The sequence below is a fragment of the Chelonoidis abingdonii genome, chromosome 11 (genome assembly GCF_003597395.2).
Source record: "Chelonoidis abingdonii isolate Lonesome George chromosome 11, CheloAbing_2.0, whole genome shotgun sequence".
Taxonomy (NCBI): Eukaryota; Metazoa; Chordata; order Testudines; family Testudinidae; genus Chelonoidis; species Chelonoidis abingdonii.
This window is the reverse complement of record NC_133779.1, coordinates 31,050,492-31,070,889: the sequence shown is the minus strand read 5'-3', so window position 1 is coordinate 31,070,889 and position 20,398 is coordinate 31,050,492. Positions and strand designations below refer to the sequence as shown.

General features: G+C 57.0%; 1 protein-coding gene across 1 annotated transcript in view; it reads right to left on the bottom strand.

Annotated features, from left to right (window-relative positions):
* The window catches only part of LOC116835817 (protein unc-13 homolog A-like), a 133,726-nt gene that overhangs the window by 71,775 nt on the left and 41,553 nt on the right, over positions 1-20,398 (bottom strand). Inside the window, 9 exon segments of the mRNA XM_032798978.2 lie at positions 959-1,084; positions 2,237-2,447; positions 7,237-7,272; positions 9,217-9,271; positions 9,593-9,666; positions 10,293-10,416; positions 11,339-11,456; positions 16,027-16,126; positions 18,478-18,507. Coding sequence (XP_032654869.1) covers positions 959-1,084; positions 2,237-2,447; positions 7,237-7,272; positions 9,217-9,271; positions 9,593-9,666; positions 10,293-10,416; positions 11,339-11,456; positions 16,027-16,126; positions 18,478-18,507 — 874 coding nt within the window.

The following is a 20,398-nucleotide window of genomic DNA, read 5'->3' as shown; positions in this document are numbered from 1 at the left end:
GCCAGGCAGCTGCCCTGGCCCCTCGCTGCTTAAATCATTCCGGGGTCACCCGGGAGGGAGCCAGCCGCAGCGCTGAAGCTGGGCTCGCAATGCTCTGCGTGTGAATTCTGTCGGGTAGGGAGGGGCTGGGTGGATACCAAAGACCCAGTATGCAGCAAGGCAGGAGATCCTGCCCGAGCTGCACTGCACCCTGCTCTAGAGGGGATCTCCCTGGCAGGGCCTGCTTGGCGCAAAGGAACTGCCCTCCCCCGTTACTCTCATGCCTTCGTCATGTGTTGGTGCTGAAATCCGGAGCCTGGCTTCCCACCCCGCTGAGCGTGCCGGGAAACTGCACCCTGGAGACGACTGGGGAGGCCAGTTAGATGGGGCACTGGGGACCCCAAGCGAGGGGCAGCCAAGCCTGCCTTTGGGGTGTTGGCTGAAGGACCAAGGCTGCCTGGGCGACCGAGCCAGCCACACTCCCAAGTCACAGCAAGTGAACGGAATGCGTCCAATCCCAGGCAGGTGAAGGAAGCTGCCAGCTCTGTTCTGCTCCATTTAGGTATTTCTTCCCTCCCACCCCTGGTTCTGGTTCTGTCTGAGCAGCAAGGACAATGCCAACCTGCCCAACTGGCATCAACTGCCTCATGGCCAGGGAACTCTGCCTCAGTGAGAACCCTTCAGAGAACCAGAGCACAAAGCAGGGGGCCCTGGGGCATCTTTTGCTGCAGCGGGATGCATGTGCAATGCACTTTACACTGGACACCTCGAGGAACCCACGCCCAGGAGCCTTGTCATTTCCCCTCGGGGCCGATGAATCTGACACACAGGAGTGGCCGGGGATGGGGAGGGAGCGGGTACTTCCGGCAGCCGCATGGGGTTGCCATTGCCGGGACTGGTATCGGCCTAACCCGGGCAGCAAGGACCAACCACAGCACTCTGCGTCAGGCACAAGGCTAGAGACAAGGTAGAGACCCACCTATCCGATAGGTCTAGGGATCGCCTGCTCTCAAGGGAGAACTGGCGGCTGGTCCGCCTGCTCGACTCGGAGGCGGACTCAGCGTCGCTGCGCCCGTTTGTGGCAGAATCGACGCTATCGTAGCGTCTGCCGGGGAGGAGAGGAACATGGTCAGCAAAGGTCACCCGGGAACCAATGACACCGCAACAGGCAATAAGCTCCCAGCAGGGCTGCGCAGCACGTCCCCTCCTCTGCTCAGGGCTGTGCCCCCAGCATTCGCCCTCACAGCAAGGAAGCCATGGCCTCAGGGTTCTGCGGCTGTTCCTCCGATGCCCCAGGGAGTATAGGATTTTGGGGAGGGCTAGGAGGAGATTCCCCAATCTGGGATCTCCCTGAGGGTGGGAGTACAGAGTCTGGCGGCTGAATGCTCAGGAGCAGTGAGGCTGTGCTGGCAGCAGATAGATGGGTGCAGGGAAGGTAGATGGCATAGAAACTTCCCCCTACAGCGCTGCCAATGCAGACAGCCCAGCTACGCTTCCAGGCCTGGCCCATGCAGCTCCAGCAATGCCTCTGCAGCATCCTCAGCTACTCCACTCCTCACAGCCCTGCCTGTGCACCTAAATCCTGATCAGCTACAGCCCTGCCCTCGGTGTCTCCAGAGTGGAGAGGACTGTCCCTGGGAGGCGGATGGATCCCCCAAACCTTCATCTCCCTGATGTTTATTAGGGTTTTACCCTTCGGTGGTCTAACAATAGCCAGAGATTAGATGGAGAGGAAGCACTGGTTAGTCAAACTCCGCCCACAGTCCCAAACTCCACCCACAATAGCTCTTTCTACTACCACAGAACAGTGAACAAGGCACCGCTGGAACCCATCATTAGGTTTCAGAGTTAACTCCCCAGTGAGAGGAATGCAGGCAGCTGGTGGCCCCTCTCCTCAGGCAGCAGGTTCTAACTGTCTGCAGCCTGCACAGCCTCAGGGGCATTCCCCCCAGAGCCTGGATTTTAATTTTGAATGAAAGCTAAGATTCTGGAGAAAGCAGCTGGTGTTGGCACAGAAATGTTAGGGTGGGCACCACTGCGTACCAGCTCTGTCCAACCTATGCCAAGAGCTATAGCTAATCTGCCTCAGGGCATGGCTTTTTCTCCTCCTCCGAGACAGCCCCCTTCCCATCCATCTCTCTCTCCCTGATTACTGCAGCATAGCCTGGCCTAACCTCTCCCACCACGCGTGTCTGCAGCGCAGCAGGTCAGTATCACAGGCCATCCGAAGGCCGGCGCCGGCCTTCCCCAACTCTACCTGATGGGCCGCTGATCCGAGTAGTCCATCTCGTAGCTCTGCACGGAGTCCATGTACGAGTCGCGGGAGCTCTGCTGCTGGTGCCTCATGGGATACTGGTGGACCGAGGCGTTGGGCTGGGACGTGGTGTAGTACGGAGGCGGGATGCTATTACTGGTCTCGCTTCGGTAATCGCTGTCCCGGTCATCCATGGTGCTGTCGGGGTCGTCATCTGCAAAGGGTCAATTGTCACCAGTGAGCGTTTTGCACGGGAAGGGGCCAGAGGCCACCGCATGACGGAGAGGCATGAGATAGCCAGTGTCTCAGCAGCAAGGACAATGCCAACCTCTACTGCCCTGCTGGCATCAGTAAGAACCAGGCCACTGCTTCAAAGACCTCCGCCTCTGTGGGACTTTCTCCTAGGAGACTCAGCTGTGAGACACATGGACCAAGGCCTAGAGAGGAGCCTATGTTGACATGCAGGGACATCCCCGGCTTTGTGTGGGGAGAGGGGCACTGGCATGTGTTGGGCACACAGAGAAGTTCAGTGCTCCAGGAGCCGATGGCTCGGGTGCACCCCAGCAGCAGTCTGCCTCCGTGTGCCCATTCACTCTGCTCCACCCCCAACCCCCTGTGCACAGACCGCGGGAAGAGGCTTGACCCTGGTGGCTGGGAACCATACCAGCTCCCCAATCCTGCAGAACTCTGTACCGCTCGCAGCTGCCAGGGCCACCCGGAGGGGGCAAGTGGGGCAATTTGCTCCAGGCCCTGGGCCCTGCAGGGCCCCCGTGAGCCCTGGCCCGGCGGAGGACCGGGTCTTTGGCTGCATTTCAGTGGTGGGGGGCCCTTCAGTGCTGCCGAAGATGCAGAGGGACTAAAGACTCCCCCCGCTGAAATGCTGCCGAAGACTTTGACCACCGTGGGGTGAGTACAAGCGCTGCAACTCCCCCACTTTGCCCCAGACCCCTTGAATCCTCTGGGTGGCCCTGGTGGCTGCTGTGATGGAGTAGGGTCTGTCTGTGTGGGGAATGGGAGAGCAGGGGAGGATTTTAGGGGATGGACTATACCAGAGACTGTAACCTGAGCTAGATAAGGGAGGGGAGAGGTCAACACCTTTGCCCAGGAAGGAAGACAAAGGAAGGGGCTGGCAGGAGGGAAGTAGTTTTCAGTTTGGGTTTGGGGCTGTGGGGCGGAATTCAGGGTATCCTAAGCTGGGATCCAAGCACCCTGAAAGCCCAGAAGGACTTGATTGAGCATTGAGGGGTTCTGACTGCCTCAAGCTCTGCGTAACCTGTCCTGTGTCCAATAAACTTCTGTTTTACTGGTGGCTGAGAGTCACTGTGGGTCCAGGAAGAGGGGTGCAGGGCTGGACTCCCCCACACTCCGTGACAACTTGTAAGCGATACTTCAGCCATCCCCACCTTGCACTTCTCAGCCTTTACGGTTACACCAGCCTTCCGGAGTCGTCCAGGATTGTTTAACCTGGGACACGTGGTCCTCCAGGTCTGCTGAAGATGCAGATGTCGTCAATATACGCCACAGAGAAGCTCTCCATCCCCCTCAGTAGCTGATCCACCAGCGCTGGAAGGTGGCTGTGTCCTTGAGGCCCAAAGGGCAGGGTCAGAAATCGTAGAGCCCCAGAGGGTGATAAAGGTCGATTTCAGCCTGGCATCTGCTCCAGCGGCACCTGCCAGTAGCCCTTTGTAAGATCCATGTGGTGTGAGTACCGGTGCCTCCCAGCCTTGTCTGAGCGAACCGTCAGGCCTGGGTATGGGTAGGCATCAGATTACGGTGATGCATTCAGCTTTCGAATAGTCCCACAGAACCGGATTTACCCATCCTTATTAGAGACCAGACCACTTGCGACCCCCAAGGGCTGGAAGCACTGGATCACCCCCAAGCCAGCATGTTCCGATCTCTCGTGTCTTGGCGCAGTTTTACAGTGACCCAAAAGGGAGCATCGTATAGGAGGATGTGACCCGTCTTCACCCGTGGACAGTGAATTGGTGTCCAGCTGTGGAAACAGCTGTCGGTACAGATGCAGCACCCTCTGGAATCCAGCGTGCTGGGCCTGGTCACTGATCAGAGAGGGAATGCCCGGGTCAGGGAACCAGCTTTGTCCCAGGAACAGATCCCACTAAGGGGTCATCTCCCTGCCCCTCTCAATGCCACACTCGGCCAAACATATCCCCTGTCATAGATATTTTCATCATGTCACATGTAACCCGAAGGTGATGGCCTGGTTTGACAGCCCCACCACATGTGTACCTCTCGTGCTGATAACCTGAAGGCCGCCCCAGTGGCCTGGAGTTTGTCCTCACAGGGAGGAATCATCACCTGATCCCGCTTTGCAAAATAACTAATTTTGTCTAGTTCGTAACGTTTACATGATTAGCTTAGTTGAATAGGGACCCGTGACCGGCATTTAAGAATTGTGCTATGCTCTACACCTCTGCCTTGCGGGCTGGGCAGAGTGCTCAACTCGAACCTAGCGAACCTGAGCTCTCGGGACCAGCTACCTCGGTAGATCTCCAGGACATACTCTCACGTGGAAGCCTCCACCCAGTGGGAAGTAGGCTCCCGCCATCGCATCGTGCCCTTGCGATAGGAGGCGTACTCATAGGGGCCCCGCTTACCGCCGGCTCTGTCCACAATACAGTCGAAGCGAAATCCGGTTAGATCGGTCCTGCTCGTAGGCAGCAGGGAGTAGTGTCCATCCGGTGCGTCTAATGAGCATCATCTTCGCATTGTGACCTCCACCAGCCCGTGTATGACTGCTGCACAGTGCCATAAGACGAGCTAGGCCGACATGAGGACCTGACGTAGGCTGAAAAGCTCTAATGCCAGGTCTGGCTTCGAAAGTACAATGCCAACGCTTCGCTGGTACGAGTGTAATCCAACATACACAGGATGAAGGGTGGGCTGAGATTCCCCTATTCCATCACCTGAAAGCTCTATGTGGTAAGTTGCCTCAAATGTCCCCCCCGGTCCCACCCTGCATCGATGCAATGCAACTGCGGGAGCACCTAGGATGTGGGCACTACTACCGGTAACCGATGCCTGCGCCGATGTAAGTCATGCCATACGCCTCGGGCGAATCACTTGAACCACCAGCTCTCTGAACTCTCCCCAACTCATCCCTGACCTCTCACAGACTTCCCACAGTTAACTCTCCTGCAACTCTGCGATCGTCTCGCACTAATCAGCCCCTGTCCGAATAACGTCTGCAACTCGCGAACTTCAGCAGCTGGCATACAGCTCCGGGGTGCCGCCTCCCTGCCTCTCTAGCCTGCCCCCATACGCGCCCGCCCCTAGACGCTGCACTCAGTGTGTACCTCCATCATTATTGCTTGTCACACGATGCTGCGCTTGAACACAGCTTTGACTGTACACGTAGTACTACCAGTACCATGGCACTCCAGGACTAGGCCCAGTCCTGAGTCCCCTCCATAACACCCGTAATGTATACCCAGAAAGGCTGTGAAATCATTCTTGTTTAAGAAGCCCCCACTCCCCAGGGGTTAACCACCCCTTCGTTTTACTGCTCCCCAGTCACTTATTGCAGGAAGTGCCATCCACGGGGTGCAGTATATCCCACTGCTACCACCAGTTGTCACGGAGTGTGGGGGAGTCCAGCCCTGCACCCCTCTTCCTGGACCCCACAGTGACTCTCAGCCAACCAGTAAAACAGAAGGTTTATTGGACACAGGAACGCAGGTTACGGCAGAGCTTGGAGGCAGTCAGGACCCCTCAATCGAGTCCTTCTGGGCTTTCAAGGTGCTTGGATCCCAGCTTAGGATATCCTGAATTCCGCCCTACAACCCCAAACCCAAACCCAAACTGAAAACTACTTCCCTCCTGCCAGCCCCTTCGTCCTCCTTCCCGGGCAAAGGTGTTGACCTTACCCCTCCCTTACCTAGCTCAGATTACAGGCTCCGGTATGGTCCATCCCCTAAAGTCCTCCCCTGCTCTCCCATTCCTCACACAGACAGACCCTACTCCATCACAGCTGCCCTCCGTCGCCTCTTCGGGCGACCATCCCTGGGGTCCTTTTGGAGGGAGTGGGTCTGAAACAGGAGTTGGAGGCCGCACGGTTCCACCATGGTGCCTTGCACTGGTTGGCAGGACCGAGCCATGGTTCGGCTGGTGCTCCTGGAGCAGGGGGAGCGGAATCGAGGAGGGGAATTTAGCTCTGGGCATGTTACACTGGAGTGGTGGCGTCGGTCCCAGCTTGGGCAGATGTCAGCAGCGTGACTGTGGTGCCGCAAGCGGGAGGCCGAGGTTGTCACAACGGGGGGGGGGGGGGGGCAGTACTGCCACATCCTGCAGGCCTGGGAGCGCCCAGAGCCTTCAGGGCATTGACCCACCAAGCTGCCTCCCCACAGCCCGCAAAGACCTTCCACCTTATCCTTATCCTGGAGAATCAGCCAGAGCCGCTACCCCAGCCTGGAAGGGAGGGGAGGGAATGGGAGTATACATAAGGGGGGTGGGGAGAGGGGGAGGAAGAGATGGAGAAGGGGTCTACAGGATGCCGAATTACCCCTACTTCTCTCCTGCCTTGGAGGGGCAGGGGGTCCCTGGGCAATCCCCTCTGGCTGGCCCCATGGACCAAGAAAGCCTGCGTGCTGGGCTTGAGCAAAGATTACAATGCCATCTGCACACTGCTCCATCCCTCCCTGCCCTGGGGACGGTCCATCTACCCACCCCAAAAAGCATTTGTAGCCGGTCCTGTGCCCCTCTCTCCAGGAGCACTGGGGAGACATGCCAACTGCATGAAAAGATGAAAGCCAGGCCAGGCCAAGGCAAAGGTGAGTCTAGTCCCAGGCCCCCCTGCATTGCCTGCTAGCCACCCGGCCCCCTCTGCTCCCCTGCACGGCTCTTCTGGGTTAGCCACCGGGCCTTGGAGGGGCCAGAGGCAGAATGGACCTCCCCCTGGTTGGGGGGTGGGGGGGTGGGAGGCCAGCAGGTAGGAAAGGGGGGAGCCACCTGCGTTCTGGGTGAGAAGGTGATCAGATACTTACTCTGCGGTTCTCCCCAGCCAAAATAATTCCAGTTGCCTATAAAGAAAAGGGGCAGAGACAATAAGACGGACACGGCTGTGGGAGTAGGTGTTAGAGCCTGGGTGGGAGACCAAAGCCCCTTTTACAGCCCGGCCCAAAGCAGACCCCCAGCTTCCGCCCGCAGCCCCGACACTCAGACTCTGGCACTGCGCCGGGCAGAGTTGGGGTTCGGCTCCAGCCCCGGCCCCCACCACATGCTGGGGAACTTCCAAGCCCGAGCTGAGCTCTGTGGCCTGGGACCCTCTTTGCCCTCAGCTCGGAGAGGTCGGAACAAGGGATGTTCTGGACAGGCCCCGGCAGGTTGCAAGACCCCACAGGACATGGGGAGAGCAAGGGTTCATGGGGGCAGGGGACTAGGGGATGAGCGGAGGTCTGGGAGAGGCAGATCCAGACGTTTGGGGCAGGCTGGGAGAAAGAGCATAGGGAGGGGAACCGGCTCTTAAATCCTGGTGGATCTGGGTTGCCTCCTTCTTACCCCACGTGGGGGGTGGGAGGGGCTGGGGTGTTACGCTGTGGGGCTGCATCCCGAGCCCCTCTTTCTGCCCCCCATCGCCCCCCGTGGGAGGAGAGAGAATGCCACTGGGTCCTGAAGCCGCCATCTCCACATCCAGGGCCTGGGGGAGCCTGTTCCCTGGCCAGATCTCGGCCAGTCGTCATTCTCCAAATTTGTCAACATGAGCGCACCAAAAAGACCCACGAGCCGTTAGACCTGAGCAAACGCAGCTCCCCGGCCTCCGCGCCACAGCGAACCAGGGGAAGAAAGCCTGGGGCAGCAGGAGGGAGCAAACGCAGGAGGCCAGAGGCCATGCTGAGGGACGTCAACAGAAGCGGGGCTGAGAGCCCCTCACGCCTGGCTCAGAACTAATGGGACAGAGTCACCCCTGGGGTAACCCCACTGACCTCACTGGCCTTAGGGCAGGAGAGAACTAGGCCCACTGACCCATTTGCCCCAGTGCACAGCCCTTTGAGGTGGGTGTGACGAGCCCTCATGTCGCAGAGGGGAAAATTGAGGCATGGAGTGTGTGCGGGGGGTCAGGGGGGAGTGACTGGTTCAGGGTCACCCAGTGACTCTGCTGCCAGCTGGGCTGGGTAGGGCCACCTCTCACTGGAAGGCCAAGAGATTTGGGGAGGATCCAACCCCCAACTCTGCCTTCACGTGGGCACCTCCCGACCTCATATGCTCGGGCCCTTATGCCGTAGTTCCTTCCTCGCCTCAGCAGGGTCACCCGGCCCCAGCTTCCTCCAGGCTTGGTGCTACTCGGGCAGATCTGACCCCTCTCTGGGCTGGGCCCTTCTCCCTAAGCCAGTGCTGAGTCCCCACCCATGTCAGCTCTTCCTCAGCCCCCTCCCACCCACTCCCCTCCCAGACGTGGGCCGGGCCGAGCCAAACCGACCCTGCTCCAAAGCTTCCCAGGGCAAGGCAGAGGACTGGAGCAGAGGAAAGCGAACACACGGCAGAGGAGAGGAGGGAGACAGAGCAGGGGGAAGGAGAGAGGGAATGGGGCCAAGGACTTCAGAGGAGGGGGATCACGTCTCCAGCGACCCAGGCCGAGTCCCTGCTTCCTAGGCTGGGGCGTGTCGTCAGCCCAGACCCCTCCCCAGCTGCAGCTGCTGACCCAGAGGGGGCACTGTGCTGGGAACCCCGCAGGGTGCAGGCTAGAGGCATCTTCCCCATGCTAATCGGGGTGGTGTGAGCCATGCACAGGAACGGGGTGGGGCCTGGGAGTTAGGGGCAAGGGAGACACAGGCTCTATGATCATCCCCACCCCACCTCACCGGGGGGTCAAAAAACTCTTCCCCTCCGCCCCAGCTCCATCCAGGCACCATCCAGCCCCCCCGGGGTCCAGCCCGAGAGGCACCTGTGACCCAGCTCTGCGGGAGCTGGAGGGTCACTGGCCCAGAGGATTGGGGGGCTTGATGCTGGAGGTGATCGGTACTTACAGCATTGGGAGCCGGGCACGGGGAGCGGTTTGTCCTGCTCCTCCTGGAACTCGTACTGGAGAAAGAACAGAGGGGCGGTCACGGGCATCCCGGCCAGGCAGTCTCTGGGCCGGCCCCCTCCCCCTGGCCCAGCAGAGCGGGCCCCGCAGCCCTTCAGGGGAGGTGATAATAGACTCCCAGCAGATGCCCCTGGGATGCTCTGATTTCCTGCCCCGTCCCCCTGGTCCTGTCTCTGCCAGTGAGGCCCTGGCACGTTCGCCCAGCCAGGCGCCACCTGAATGCACACAACCCAGCGGTGCTGGGGGGCGGGGGGAACTGCGAACACACACAGGGGATCAGGGCCGGCAGGGGGTGCCAGGCCCCAGGGCTGACTTACATCGTCCTGATCCTTCATAGCATTCAGCTGCTCCAGCTTCTTCGCCCAGTACCTGGCCTCTTCCTCGGGGATGTCTGAAAGCAGAGAGGCCCCCTTGCCAGCAGCCCGTGGAGACTCTCCGGCCTGCCCCCCTACCCCAACGCAGCCCCTGGGGCCCTGCATATGGGGGCCCAGGTTTGGGTCATGGCATCAGCTTCTGGCTGGGCCTGCAGCTGAGCAGAGGATGGTGGGGAGAGGCAGCCTGTGCTGGAGGGGGAGGGGGGGAATGGATCTGTGGGGCAGGGAGGGAAGTGGGGTGGCAGGGCTGGGTCAGAGGATGGGAGTGGAGTTGGGGTGTCCCACACCCTGATGGGCTCCTCACCGGAAGGGAAAGGAGGGTGGAGAGGAGGAGCGGTAGGTCGGGCACATGCGTGAAGGAGAGGATCCAGGAAAGGACTCTGGTGATGCCCCACAGTCCCGACCCGCAACCCCCTGCTACCCCAGCCCTGGACTTGCCACACACCTCTGCCAATGCCCCTCAATCCTGAACCACAACCCCCACTGTGTTTCCAGTTTTGGGGCACCCCGTCTCTTTCAATCCCACATCTGGGTTGTGAGGAGGGAAATATCCCCAAGGAGAGAGAACTCCGGGAACACGATGGGGATTGGGGCACAGGCCAGGAGCCCCTCTCACCCCCTGGCCCTGGGGAGGGCACCGTACCAAGCGGTAACTCGAAGTGGGTGTCCAGCAGGATGCGGTGGAAGGTGGGGTCCTTGGTGCCAGAGATCTCGTTGTCGGTCATGATGACCTGGGAGTCGAGGGTGAGCCATTCCCCAGGGCCCTCCTAGGGAAGAGAACTGGGGGGTCAGGGCAGATGCCAGGGGAATGAAGCCCCACTTAGAGTCTCCCAGCCTGGCAAATAACCCAGCCATGCTCTCCTGCTCTGGCCCTTTCATGGGGCTAAGCCCCACAGCTCTGTGTGCCAGGGGAGAGTCTCTTACTGGGGGGTGGGGGGGAACTGAGGCACAAAGGGGGACAGCGATTTCCTGAGCCAGGAATGGAACCCAGGTGTCCTGAGTCCCAGATCTCTGCTCCTCCTCCTGCTAGCAGCCATAGTGAAGAGCTGTGCTGTCTGAACAGCCGTGTCCCCTCCACCCGCCCCCTGCCTCGATCCCCTTCAGGAGAGGACGATTTGCGGCAGTACCAGGTCATGGAGCTACTCTCTGCCCACAGGAGCAGTACCAGGGCAGGGAGGCTAAATCCCCAGCCTGCCCCATGGCGCCTCAGAGTGCCGACCACTGGAGGGGGCACAAGGGCTTGGTACAGAGGCTCATCATTAATCCTTTGCACCCTGGAGACTCCTCCTCCCCCGCCAGCCTTGCTTTCCTCCCAGCTGCTGGAAGAGAACCCCAAATCCCCCAGGCTAACCCTCTGCACCCCCAAGCAGGTGGACACCTGCCCTTCCCCACCTGTCTCCAGGTACCACCAGCCTGGCTCTGCCAGGATGTACCATGTGGGTTAGAAGGAGGCTGAGCCTTGGCACAGGAAGGGGACTTTGGAGCCCAGGGGACAGGTGGCTCTGCCAGGACACTGGTTCCTCTCCCACCCCAGACACAGATCCTCCCCTCGCTCCACCCCAGAAGGCCGGCAGGGGGTGACGCCCAGTCCTGGCTGGGCTCCGAAGGGCAGAGACCGAGGCAGGGAGTCAGGAAGGTCAGGGACTGGCGGCTGTCTGGGACCCGCTGGGGAGAGCGCCCCGTGCCTACCTCGTTGGACTGCCGGATGGTCTGCAGGGGGATCCACACCATCCCCACCATGGTGTCCCAGATCAGCCCCTTGTTCCACACCTCCACCGTCAGCCCCAGGTCCAGCCGGTTAATCTCACTGCAAGGGAAGCAAAGCGACCATGTGCCCAGCACTGCTGGCCTCGTCTGGCTCTCTGCCTCTCCCATGACCCTGGGCAGGCTGCTCCCCGTCCCCGTCCCCACTGGGCCCCACATCTGGGTGAGCTCATGCCACGGGGCCACTTGCTGCAGCAGCTGGGAGTCAGCGCTCTTGCCCCACTCCCCACAGCGCCCCCTGCTGGGACAGGTTGGGACTGGGGGAGCTGGGAACCCCCCCGAGCCAGCGCCAGAACATGGCCTAGGGAGGTTAGACAGACAGCGCCAGCTCCCAACGTTGCACTAGCGGTGACTTGTCATCTAGACACAGCTCAGCTCTGGAAATTGTGTCACTTTTTTCTTTGGTAGGTCCCACAAAACTGTTTGACTTTCCCAGCATCCGAGGCGTGAGTTTAACACATGCCAACATGCTTCTGAATCTCCTCCCGCCTCGCTGCATAGAAGTCAGGACCCTGCTCCCGAGCAAGGACGAATCTGGAGCCACCAACCGTTTGACCCTTGTCACTTTAATCTCCTGCGGGAGTGTTTGGCCTGAGATGGGAGCACCATTCGAGGGACGGTAATTAGGGGAGTCCCAGCTGTGTCTGCAGCAGCCCAGCCCGCAGCCCCCTGGCCCTCGGTCTGGGACGCGCTTATGTCTGACGCTTTAAGCAGATGGATGGAAAATGAGGGAGCAAAGGGGAGAGGCGGTTTCCTGCCACGTGGAGCAGCCCAGTCCCTTGCTGCTGGGATCCCTCCAGGGTCTGCCTCGTCTTGAGGGTTAACAGCTACCATGTTCCTAGCAGCCCCAGGCTCTGTGCCTAGCTGTGGCCTCCAGGCATGCCCAGTGCCCTCTCTCTGTGCCATGGCGGGTGTTTACACTGCTGACAGGCAGGGAACTCCTGGTCTCATCCTGCTCCAGTTCCCCAGGCCCCCTCTGCAGACTGCAGTGGCTCAGCTGGCAGCCTGCTCTCTCCAGCTCTCCACTGGTGTGTCGAGTGCCTTGGGCATCGTGTCCAGGCAGAAAGCAGGGATCCGGAACCCACCTGGGGGTCTGGCAAGGCCAACAGCCATGGGTGTGCCAAGAGACGTCTCCCCTTCCCCTCCACCTGATTGCAGGCTCCATGGCCAGGGGGCTGCTGATGGGCCGGGAGTTTCTCCAGGCCACCCATCGAAGGCGGGGTAACCTGAGACACTCCTGGTGCCACAGCCGCCTCCTGTAGTAGCATCTCTGGGAGGGAGATGGGGGTGGGGATGGGGGCAAGGCCTTGACAGAGAGGATGCGAGAGGCGCCTGACTTGGTGTTGCTGGGGGCTCAGCATCCAGCTGCCCCGGGGCATGGGGCAGGTACCAGAGCAGTGATCCCTAGAGATAAGGGCAGGGTCAAGAGTTAAGGGCAACAGAGCATCTCAGTTCCCGCTGCTGGCTCCGGGGATCCTGCACCAGAGTCCCCGACGTCTCAGTTTATCTGGGGTGTGCCTGATTTTGGGGATTTGTGGAGCTTGTGTGGCATGTGGGTTTTATCGTTTATGCAATTACATCATGCAATAGGGGACAGCCAAAAAATGGCAAGTTTTTAAAGTGCTTAGATACCAGTGCTAGAAGTCTAAATAATAAGCTAGGTGAACAGAGTGCCTCGTGTTAAATGAGGATATTGCTATAAAAGGCATCACAGAAACCTGGTGGAATGAGGATAATCAATAGGACGCAGTAATATCAGGGTACACAATATATCGGAAGGACAGAACAGGTGGTGCTGGTGGAAGAGTGGCACTATATGTGAAAGAAAGCGTGGAATCAAATAAAGTAAAAATCTTAAATTAACTAAATTGTACTATAGAATCTCTACGGCTAGTAATTCCATGTTTGGAAAATCAGAATATAGCAGTAGAGCTGTATTACAGACCTCCTGACCAGGATGGTGTTAGTGACTCTGAAATGCTCAGGGAGATTAGAGAGGCTATTGAAACAAAAAACTCAGTAATAATGGCGGATCTCAGCTGTACCCATATTGACTGGGTACATGTCACCTCAGGAGGGATGCTGAGATAAAGTTTCTAGATACCTTAAATGGCTGGTCTTGGAGCAGCTAGTCCTGGAAGCCACAAGAGGAGAGGCAATTCTTGATTTAGTCCTAAGTGCAGCACAGGATCAGGTCCAAGAGGTGAATATAACTGGGCCGCTTGGTAATAGTGACCATAATATAATTAAATTTAACATCTCTGTGGCGGGGAAAACTCCACAGCAGCCCACTACTGTAGCATTTATTTTCAGAAAGGGGAACTACACAAAAATGAGGAGGTTAGTGAAACAGAAATTAAAAGTGAAATCCCTGCAAGCTGCGTGGAAACTTTTTAAAGACACCATCATAGAGGCTCAACTTAAATGTATTCTCCAAATTAAAAACATAGTAAGAGAACCAAAAAAGAGCCCCCGTGGTTAAACAACAAAGTAAAAGAAGCAGTAAGAGGCAAAAAGGCATCCCCTAAAAAGTGGAAGTTAAATCCTAGTGAGGAAAATAGAAAGGAGCATAAACTCTGGCAAATTAAGTGTAAAAACCTAATTAGAAAGACCAAAAGAGAATTTGAAGAACAGCTGGCCAAAGACTCAAAGTAATAGCATTTTTTAAAAATACATCAGAAGCAGGAAGCTGCTAACCAACCACGGGTGCCACTGGACAATTGAGATGCTAAAGGAGCATTCAAAGAAGATAAGGCCATTGCGGAGAAACTAAATGAATTCTTTGCATCAGTCTTCACTATTTGAGAATGTGAGGGAGATTCCCAAACCTGAGCCATTCTTTTTGGGTGACAGATCTGAGGAACTGTCCCAAATTGAGGTGTCATTAGAGGAGGTTTTGGAATTGATTGATAAACTTAACATTAACAAGTCACCATGAGCGGATGGCGTTCACCCAAGAGTTCTGAAGAAACTCAAATGTGAAATTGCAGGACTACTAACTGTCATCCGTAACCTATCATTTAAATCAGCTTCTGTATCAAATGACTGGAGGATAGCTAATGTGACGCCAATTTTTAAAAATGGCTCCAGAGGTGACCCTGGCAACCACAGGCCAGTAAGCCTGACTTCAGTACCGGACAAATTGGTTTGAAACTATCGTAAAGAACAAAATTATCAGACACCTAGATAATAATTTGTTGGGAAGAGAATCAAACATGGCTTTTTGTAAAAGGGAAATATGCCTCACCAATCTACGTAGAATTCTTGAGGGGGTCGACAAGCATGTGACAAAGGAGATCAGTGGAATAGTGTAGTAGATTTCAGAAAGCCTTGACAAGGGTCCCTCACAACAAAGGCTCTTTAACAAAATACGCTCTGTCATGCGGATAAGAGGAAGGTTCTAATCTCGTGGATTGGTAACTGCGTTTAAAAGACAGGAAACAAAGGGTAGGAATAATCATGAACAGTTTTTCAGATGGAGAGGCAATAGTGGTCCCTCAGGCTCGTGTAACTGGGCCAGTCCTATTCAGCATATTCATAAATGATCTGGAAAAAGGGGTTACAGAAGGTGGCAAAATTTGCAGATGTACAAACTGCTCAGATCTGTTACATCCCAGGCAGATCGCAAAGCGTACAACAAGGATCTCACAAAACTGGTGACTGGCAAGGAAAATGGCACGATGAAATTTCATGTTGGATAAATGCAAAGTATGCACTTTTGGAGGAAAATATCCCAACTATACCATATAAAATGATGGGATCTAAATTTAGCTATTACCACTCAAAAAAAGAAGATCTGTGGGAGTCTTGCAAGAGATTCTCTTTGATATCTCTCCACTCTAATGTGCAGCGGCAGTCAGACAATGTGAGTAGGAGGTACAGAATGCTGGAATCATTAGAAGAGAGGAACAATAGGACAGAAAAATTGTGTGCAGATGTGGTCGCCCCATCTCAAAAAAGATATATTGGAATTGGAAAAGGTACAGAAAAGGGCAACAAAAATGATTAGGGGTATAGAACAGCTTCTGTATGAGGAGAGATTAATAAGACTGGGACTTTTCAGCTTGCAGAAGAGCCAACTAAGGGGGGATATGATAGAGGTCTATAAAATGACTGGTGCAGAGAAAGTAGATAAGGAAGTGTTATTTACTCCGTCTGATAACACAAGAACAAGGGGTCACCAAATGAAATTAATAGGTAGCAGATTTAAAACAAACACAAGAAAATATTTTTTCACACAACACACTGTCAACCTGTGGAACTCCTTGCCAGAGGGTGTTGTGAAGGCCAAGACTATAACAGGGTTCAAAAGGGAGCTAGATAGATTCATGGGGGATAGGTCCATCAACGGCTATTAGCCAGGATGGGCAGGGATGGTGTCCCTGGCCTCTGTTTGCCAGAAGCTGGGATTGGGTGACAGGGCATCATCACTTGATGATAACCTGTCTGTTCATTCCTCTTGGGGCACCTGGCATTGGCCACTGTTGGAAGACAGGATACTGGGCTTGATGGACCATTGGTCTGACCCAGTGTGGCCGTTCTTACGTTCTGATAGCAGCCCCACAAGAGCAGGAGGCCCTGGCGCCCCACCCCCACCCAAGGGGAGTACTCACAACATGAAGTCCTGCTCCCAGCAGGGCAGGTTCCCCCGCACCGCGATGGTCGTACTCTTGACATTCTGCACCTTCAGCGTCACGTAGGTGTTGAACTTCTCTGCAGGGAAGGGAGCAGAGGGTGGAGCTCTGGGCCTCAATCAGCCCCATCCCGAGCAGGGGGCACCAAGTCAGACAACCTCGTGCTCCCTACCCCCAGCCACAAAGGCCACCCGCTGGTTCTTCCCATCAGCCCAGGGGCCTTCCTGTCCCCAAGAGGTGTCTCCAGCCAACACAAGGGAGGTTCTCCCTGCATTGCCCTCCCTGAGCCCAGCCCCAGCTCCTCCAGCACCAACCCTGCCCTGGACTCCCCGACCATCTCAGCCCCAGGACCAGTCCATCCTCCACTCCTCCAGCACCAACTCCACTCCCCCATTCCCAACCATCTCAGGCCCAGGCCCAGCCTCCACTCCTCCAGCACCAGGGCCACTCCCCCCTTCCCGACCATCTCAGCACCGGGACTGTCCCACGCAAGCACTGTCAGCAGAGTTTGTCGCCAGCTAGGGGCACGGTCAGCTCCCGACGCTGCTTCAGCCCACATGCAGCATGGTTAATGCAGTGTATCCTGACCCGACTGTCCTACACAGCTCTGCTAATGCCCCTCAGTCCCGACCTGCCGCCCCCTGCTAGCCTAGCCCAGCCCTGGAATTCCCCCTGGCTCTGCTGATGCCCCTCAGTCCTGACCCGCAGCAACCTGCTAGCCCAGTCCTGGGATCTCCCCCGCCACCACCTGGCTCTGCTAATGCCTCTCAGTCCACCCCCTGCCCCCAGCCCACTCTGGCCTGGCCTGTGTTTCACTCTCCCTGGGCAGAGATGGCAGCACCAGCTGGTGGGTGGTGGGGGCATTGCAGAGGTGAGGGAGGGGGGGAGGATTGCAGAGGTGCAGGGGGGGAGATTGCAGAGGTGCCGAATGTCCAGGAGTGACTAGACTCAGAGCAGCTTGGCTCCTCTCCTGCCACCCCAGACCTGGGGCGTCGCTCACCCCGCTGGGTATTTCATCAGAGCTGCCTCTAGCAGCCTGGTTGGCTCCCCCCTCTCACTGCCCCCACCCCCTAGCGCATCACTCGGCGCTTCCCCCCACCCTCGACCCCTGGCTGCTGTGTGCATGGGACACCTCCCGCCCTCCCAGGCCAGAGGTGGTAGAGGCAGGGGCAGAGGGGGATTGACAGCAGCTCCACTCTCCAGCAGGGGGCGCTCCTGGTGCCGGCTCAGCTCCCCTGATGCTTGGTGCTCTGTGCAGACGGGACAAGGGGGCCCAACTCCGTCAGCTCTGGATGGTTTGGATGGTTCCTGTCCCCAGGAGGGAGCTAGAGAACAAAGCCCCTCTGCACGCCTGCTCTACGACTGGCTGACAGGGAGGGTGACCAGAGGAGATGAAGAAAATATCGGGACACATGGGAGGGGAAGGGAGGGAGTGAAATATCAGGCCAAATTACGTCCCGACCAAAGATTGGTCGGGACGCGGGACTAACACCTAAATATTGGAACGATCCCGATTTTATCGGGACATCTGGTCACTCCACTGACAAGGAGGAGGGGCTTACCATCCCAGGTGCGGGAGTGGAGCACGGTGCCCCCCAGCTCTGCACAGATGGGGTGAAAAGAGCCCTCTTGCCCAGGCGTCACAGAAAGGAAGCCAGTGAGATCTGTGTGCATGTGAGTGTGTGCGCACAACAAGTGTATGGGTATGTATAGCATGCTTGTGTGCCTGTAGACGAGGGTGCAGTGTGTGTGTGACCCATGTGTGTCTAGACTTCCCTCCCCTCCCAGGGCCAAGGATAGAACCCAGGAGTCCTGACACCAACTCCCCAGCTCTAACCACTGGACCCCACTCCCCTCCCAGGGCCAGGGATAGAACCCAGGAGTCCTGACGCCAACTCCCCAGCTCTAACCACTGGACCCCACTCCCCTCCCAGGGCCAGGGATAGAACCCAGGAGTCCTGACGCCAACTCCCCAGCTCTAACCACTGGACCCCACTCCCCTCCCAGAGCCAGGGATAGAACCCAGGAGTCCTGATGCCAACTCCCCAGCTCTAACCACTGATCCCCACTTCCTCTCTATTTTGTCCTTGGTACCTGCTGATCCTTTTCGGTAAACCCTGGGGAAGCTGGGACGGGCCCCACCATGAGTCCTTAGAACGAGGCCTAGCTTGGGGCTACAGGCTCCCCTGCCTCACGCCTAGAGGCTGCTCTTGCCTACTCCCTCTGTGCCTTTCTCCCCAGCAAACCCAAGCTGCTCACCCAGGGGCCCCCCATGACCCTTCAGCTCAGCAGCCCACTCTGCTTTTTAAAGCCAGGCCCACACTGACCCCCTGCTGGAAACCCAGCCCCCTCCTGCAGTGTGACTGGGGAGAGGCTCCTGTCCAGGCAGCCGTGTCGCCCATATGACCAGGGGTGGCGGGAGTGACTTACCTTGGGCCCCGTCAAACTTGGCTTTTTTAACTGCAAAGAGAGAGAATAAAACGTTTTAGCCTCCAGGCCCAGAAATCTGCCTAGGAAGTGCTAATGGCCCCTAGCGAGCCAGGCCGAGACCTGCTGAAGAATCCCCTCTCTGCAGGAAACCAGGGGCTCTTTCTCCCCCCAGCTCCTGATGTCCTAGTGCCCACTGCAATGTGGGCTGGCAGCTTGGGCCCAGGGCAGGACCCTCCTGTGTCTTTGAGATTTTTGGGGTGCAGTCTCCCCTTGTCCTACAACCCCGAAAGGTGGGGATGACTAGGGCTGGATCCACGTCCTGGGCGTAACCACCCTCCAAGATCTGAGCCCCCTGGAACTTGGGCCTGGATCCAGACTCAGGCTCCATCTCTCTCTCGAAATGCCACTTGGACAAGGAGCACCCCTCCCGCTAGCAAACGCCTCTGGGAAAAGTGCTGGCCTCTGTGTGTCTTGGCCCCCTCTCAGCCTCGGGCCACTCACAGGTGCTCCCCAATCCCCCCTGCCGTCGTGTGCAGCCATGCAGTTATGAATGCCTGACACGAGTGACTTGACCTTAACATCGCTTTCTGCCAGCCCCAGAGAAACAGCGCGGTGGAAAACCCTGGGGTCTTCAAATCTGTGTCTTGCTGTGCTCTGGACACGGCGCGGGGCTGGGGGGCTATCAACCGTGCGTTGGGTGGTTCTCATTGCATGAGAACAGCAGCAGAGTCCTGAGAGGAGCATCAGGTGTCGCCTGGTGCAGGTGAGCACTGGGGAGCTCATGGCATGAGCTCTAAAGGACCTTTCTCACTGGGCCTGCATTGAGTAGAAGCTGGGACTTTGTCATGAGATCTATTCTCGCATCTCGCTGGCTAGGATACTTGAGGACCACGGCTCTCTACTGGATAGACAGGGTCAGGAATTCCTCCTCCTCTCTCTGGAACAGTGCCCGTCATTCACAGATCGCAAAGCTCCTAAGAGATGCTCATTAAACTTTGCAAAAACTCTGTTGAAATAGGTGAGTGTTCTTGCACCCATTACACACGTCACTTAGCGAAGATATTATTATGAGGGGGCAGGGCCGAGAGGCTCCACCGTGCTAGACGCTGTACAAAGAGACCATCCCTTCCCCAACCATCTAAACAGATGAGATAAGCAAAGGATGGGAGGAGAGCCAGAGGCAAATGCCTCGCCCAATAGTAGGCAGCCAGAGTGAGGAATAGAACTCAGAGCTCTTAGCTCCCAGATCAACGCTCTAGCCACTAGGCAGTACTGTACTACTCTATAAATTACAGCACTCCCCCCTCGACATCACCCACCCCAATAATGACCAGACAACTCGAGATCCTAAACTGACAGAATTGGTGCTGCACAAGCAGCCTTTGCCTCGTTAAATAAAGGCCCGATTTTAACGTGGCATTACTCTCGAGATCAAAGGAAACAGGTTCCCCTGCACTTTGCTGGTTCAGGAAACGCCAGTGTCTTGCTGGATGTTACCGCAGCCCATGTCACTGTTTAGCTAGTGATTTCCTTTTGTGCGCCCTGCTGCAGTGCCGGTTGGGCGTGTCTTGATGAAATGGACAAAACTTGTCATGGCAAAGGGCTGATGAGACTTTGTGCAGGTCCTGGACTGAAATGAAGAGAGACCCCAGAATAACTTGGTAGCAAGGGCACTTGCTGGAGGGGGCAGGGACTCAGGTTGAAGAAATAGAGGGATTGGAACACGGGCCTCTCATATCTGAGGTCAGGGCCTCAAGCACTGGGGTACGGAGTCAGTGTCTCTCTCATACTCTGCCATAACAAATAGTTAAGTAGTGTGATACAGCATGGCCAGAGGGCAGCATAAGAGTGTTAGCAGGGGGCCTTATTCCCTGCCAAGGGAGGAAGGTTTGCTTTAGATTAACTAGAACAGCTGTGGCCA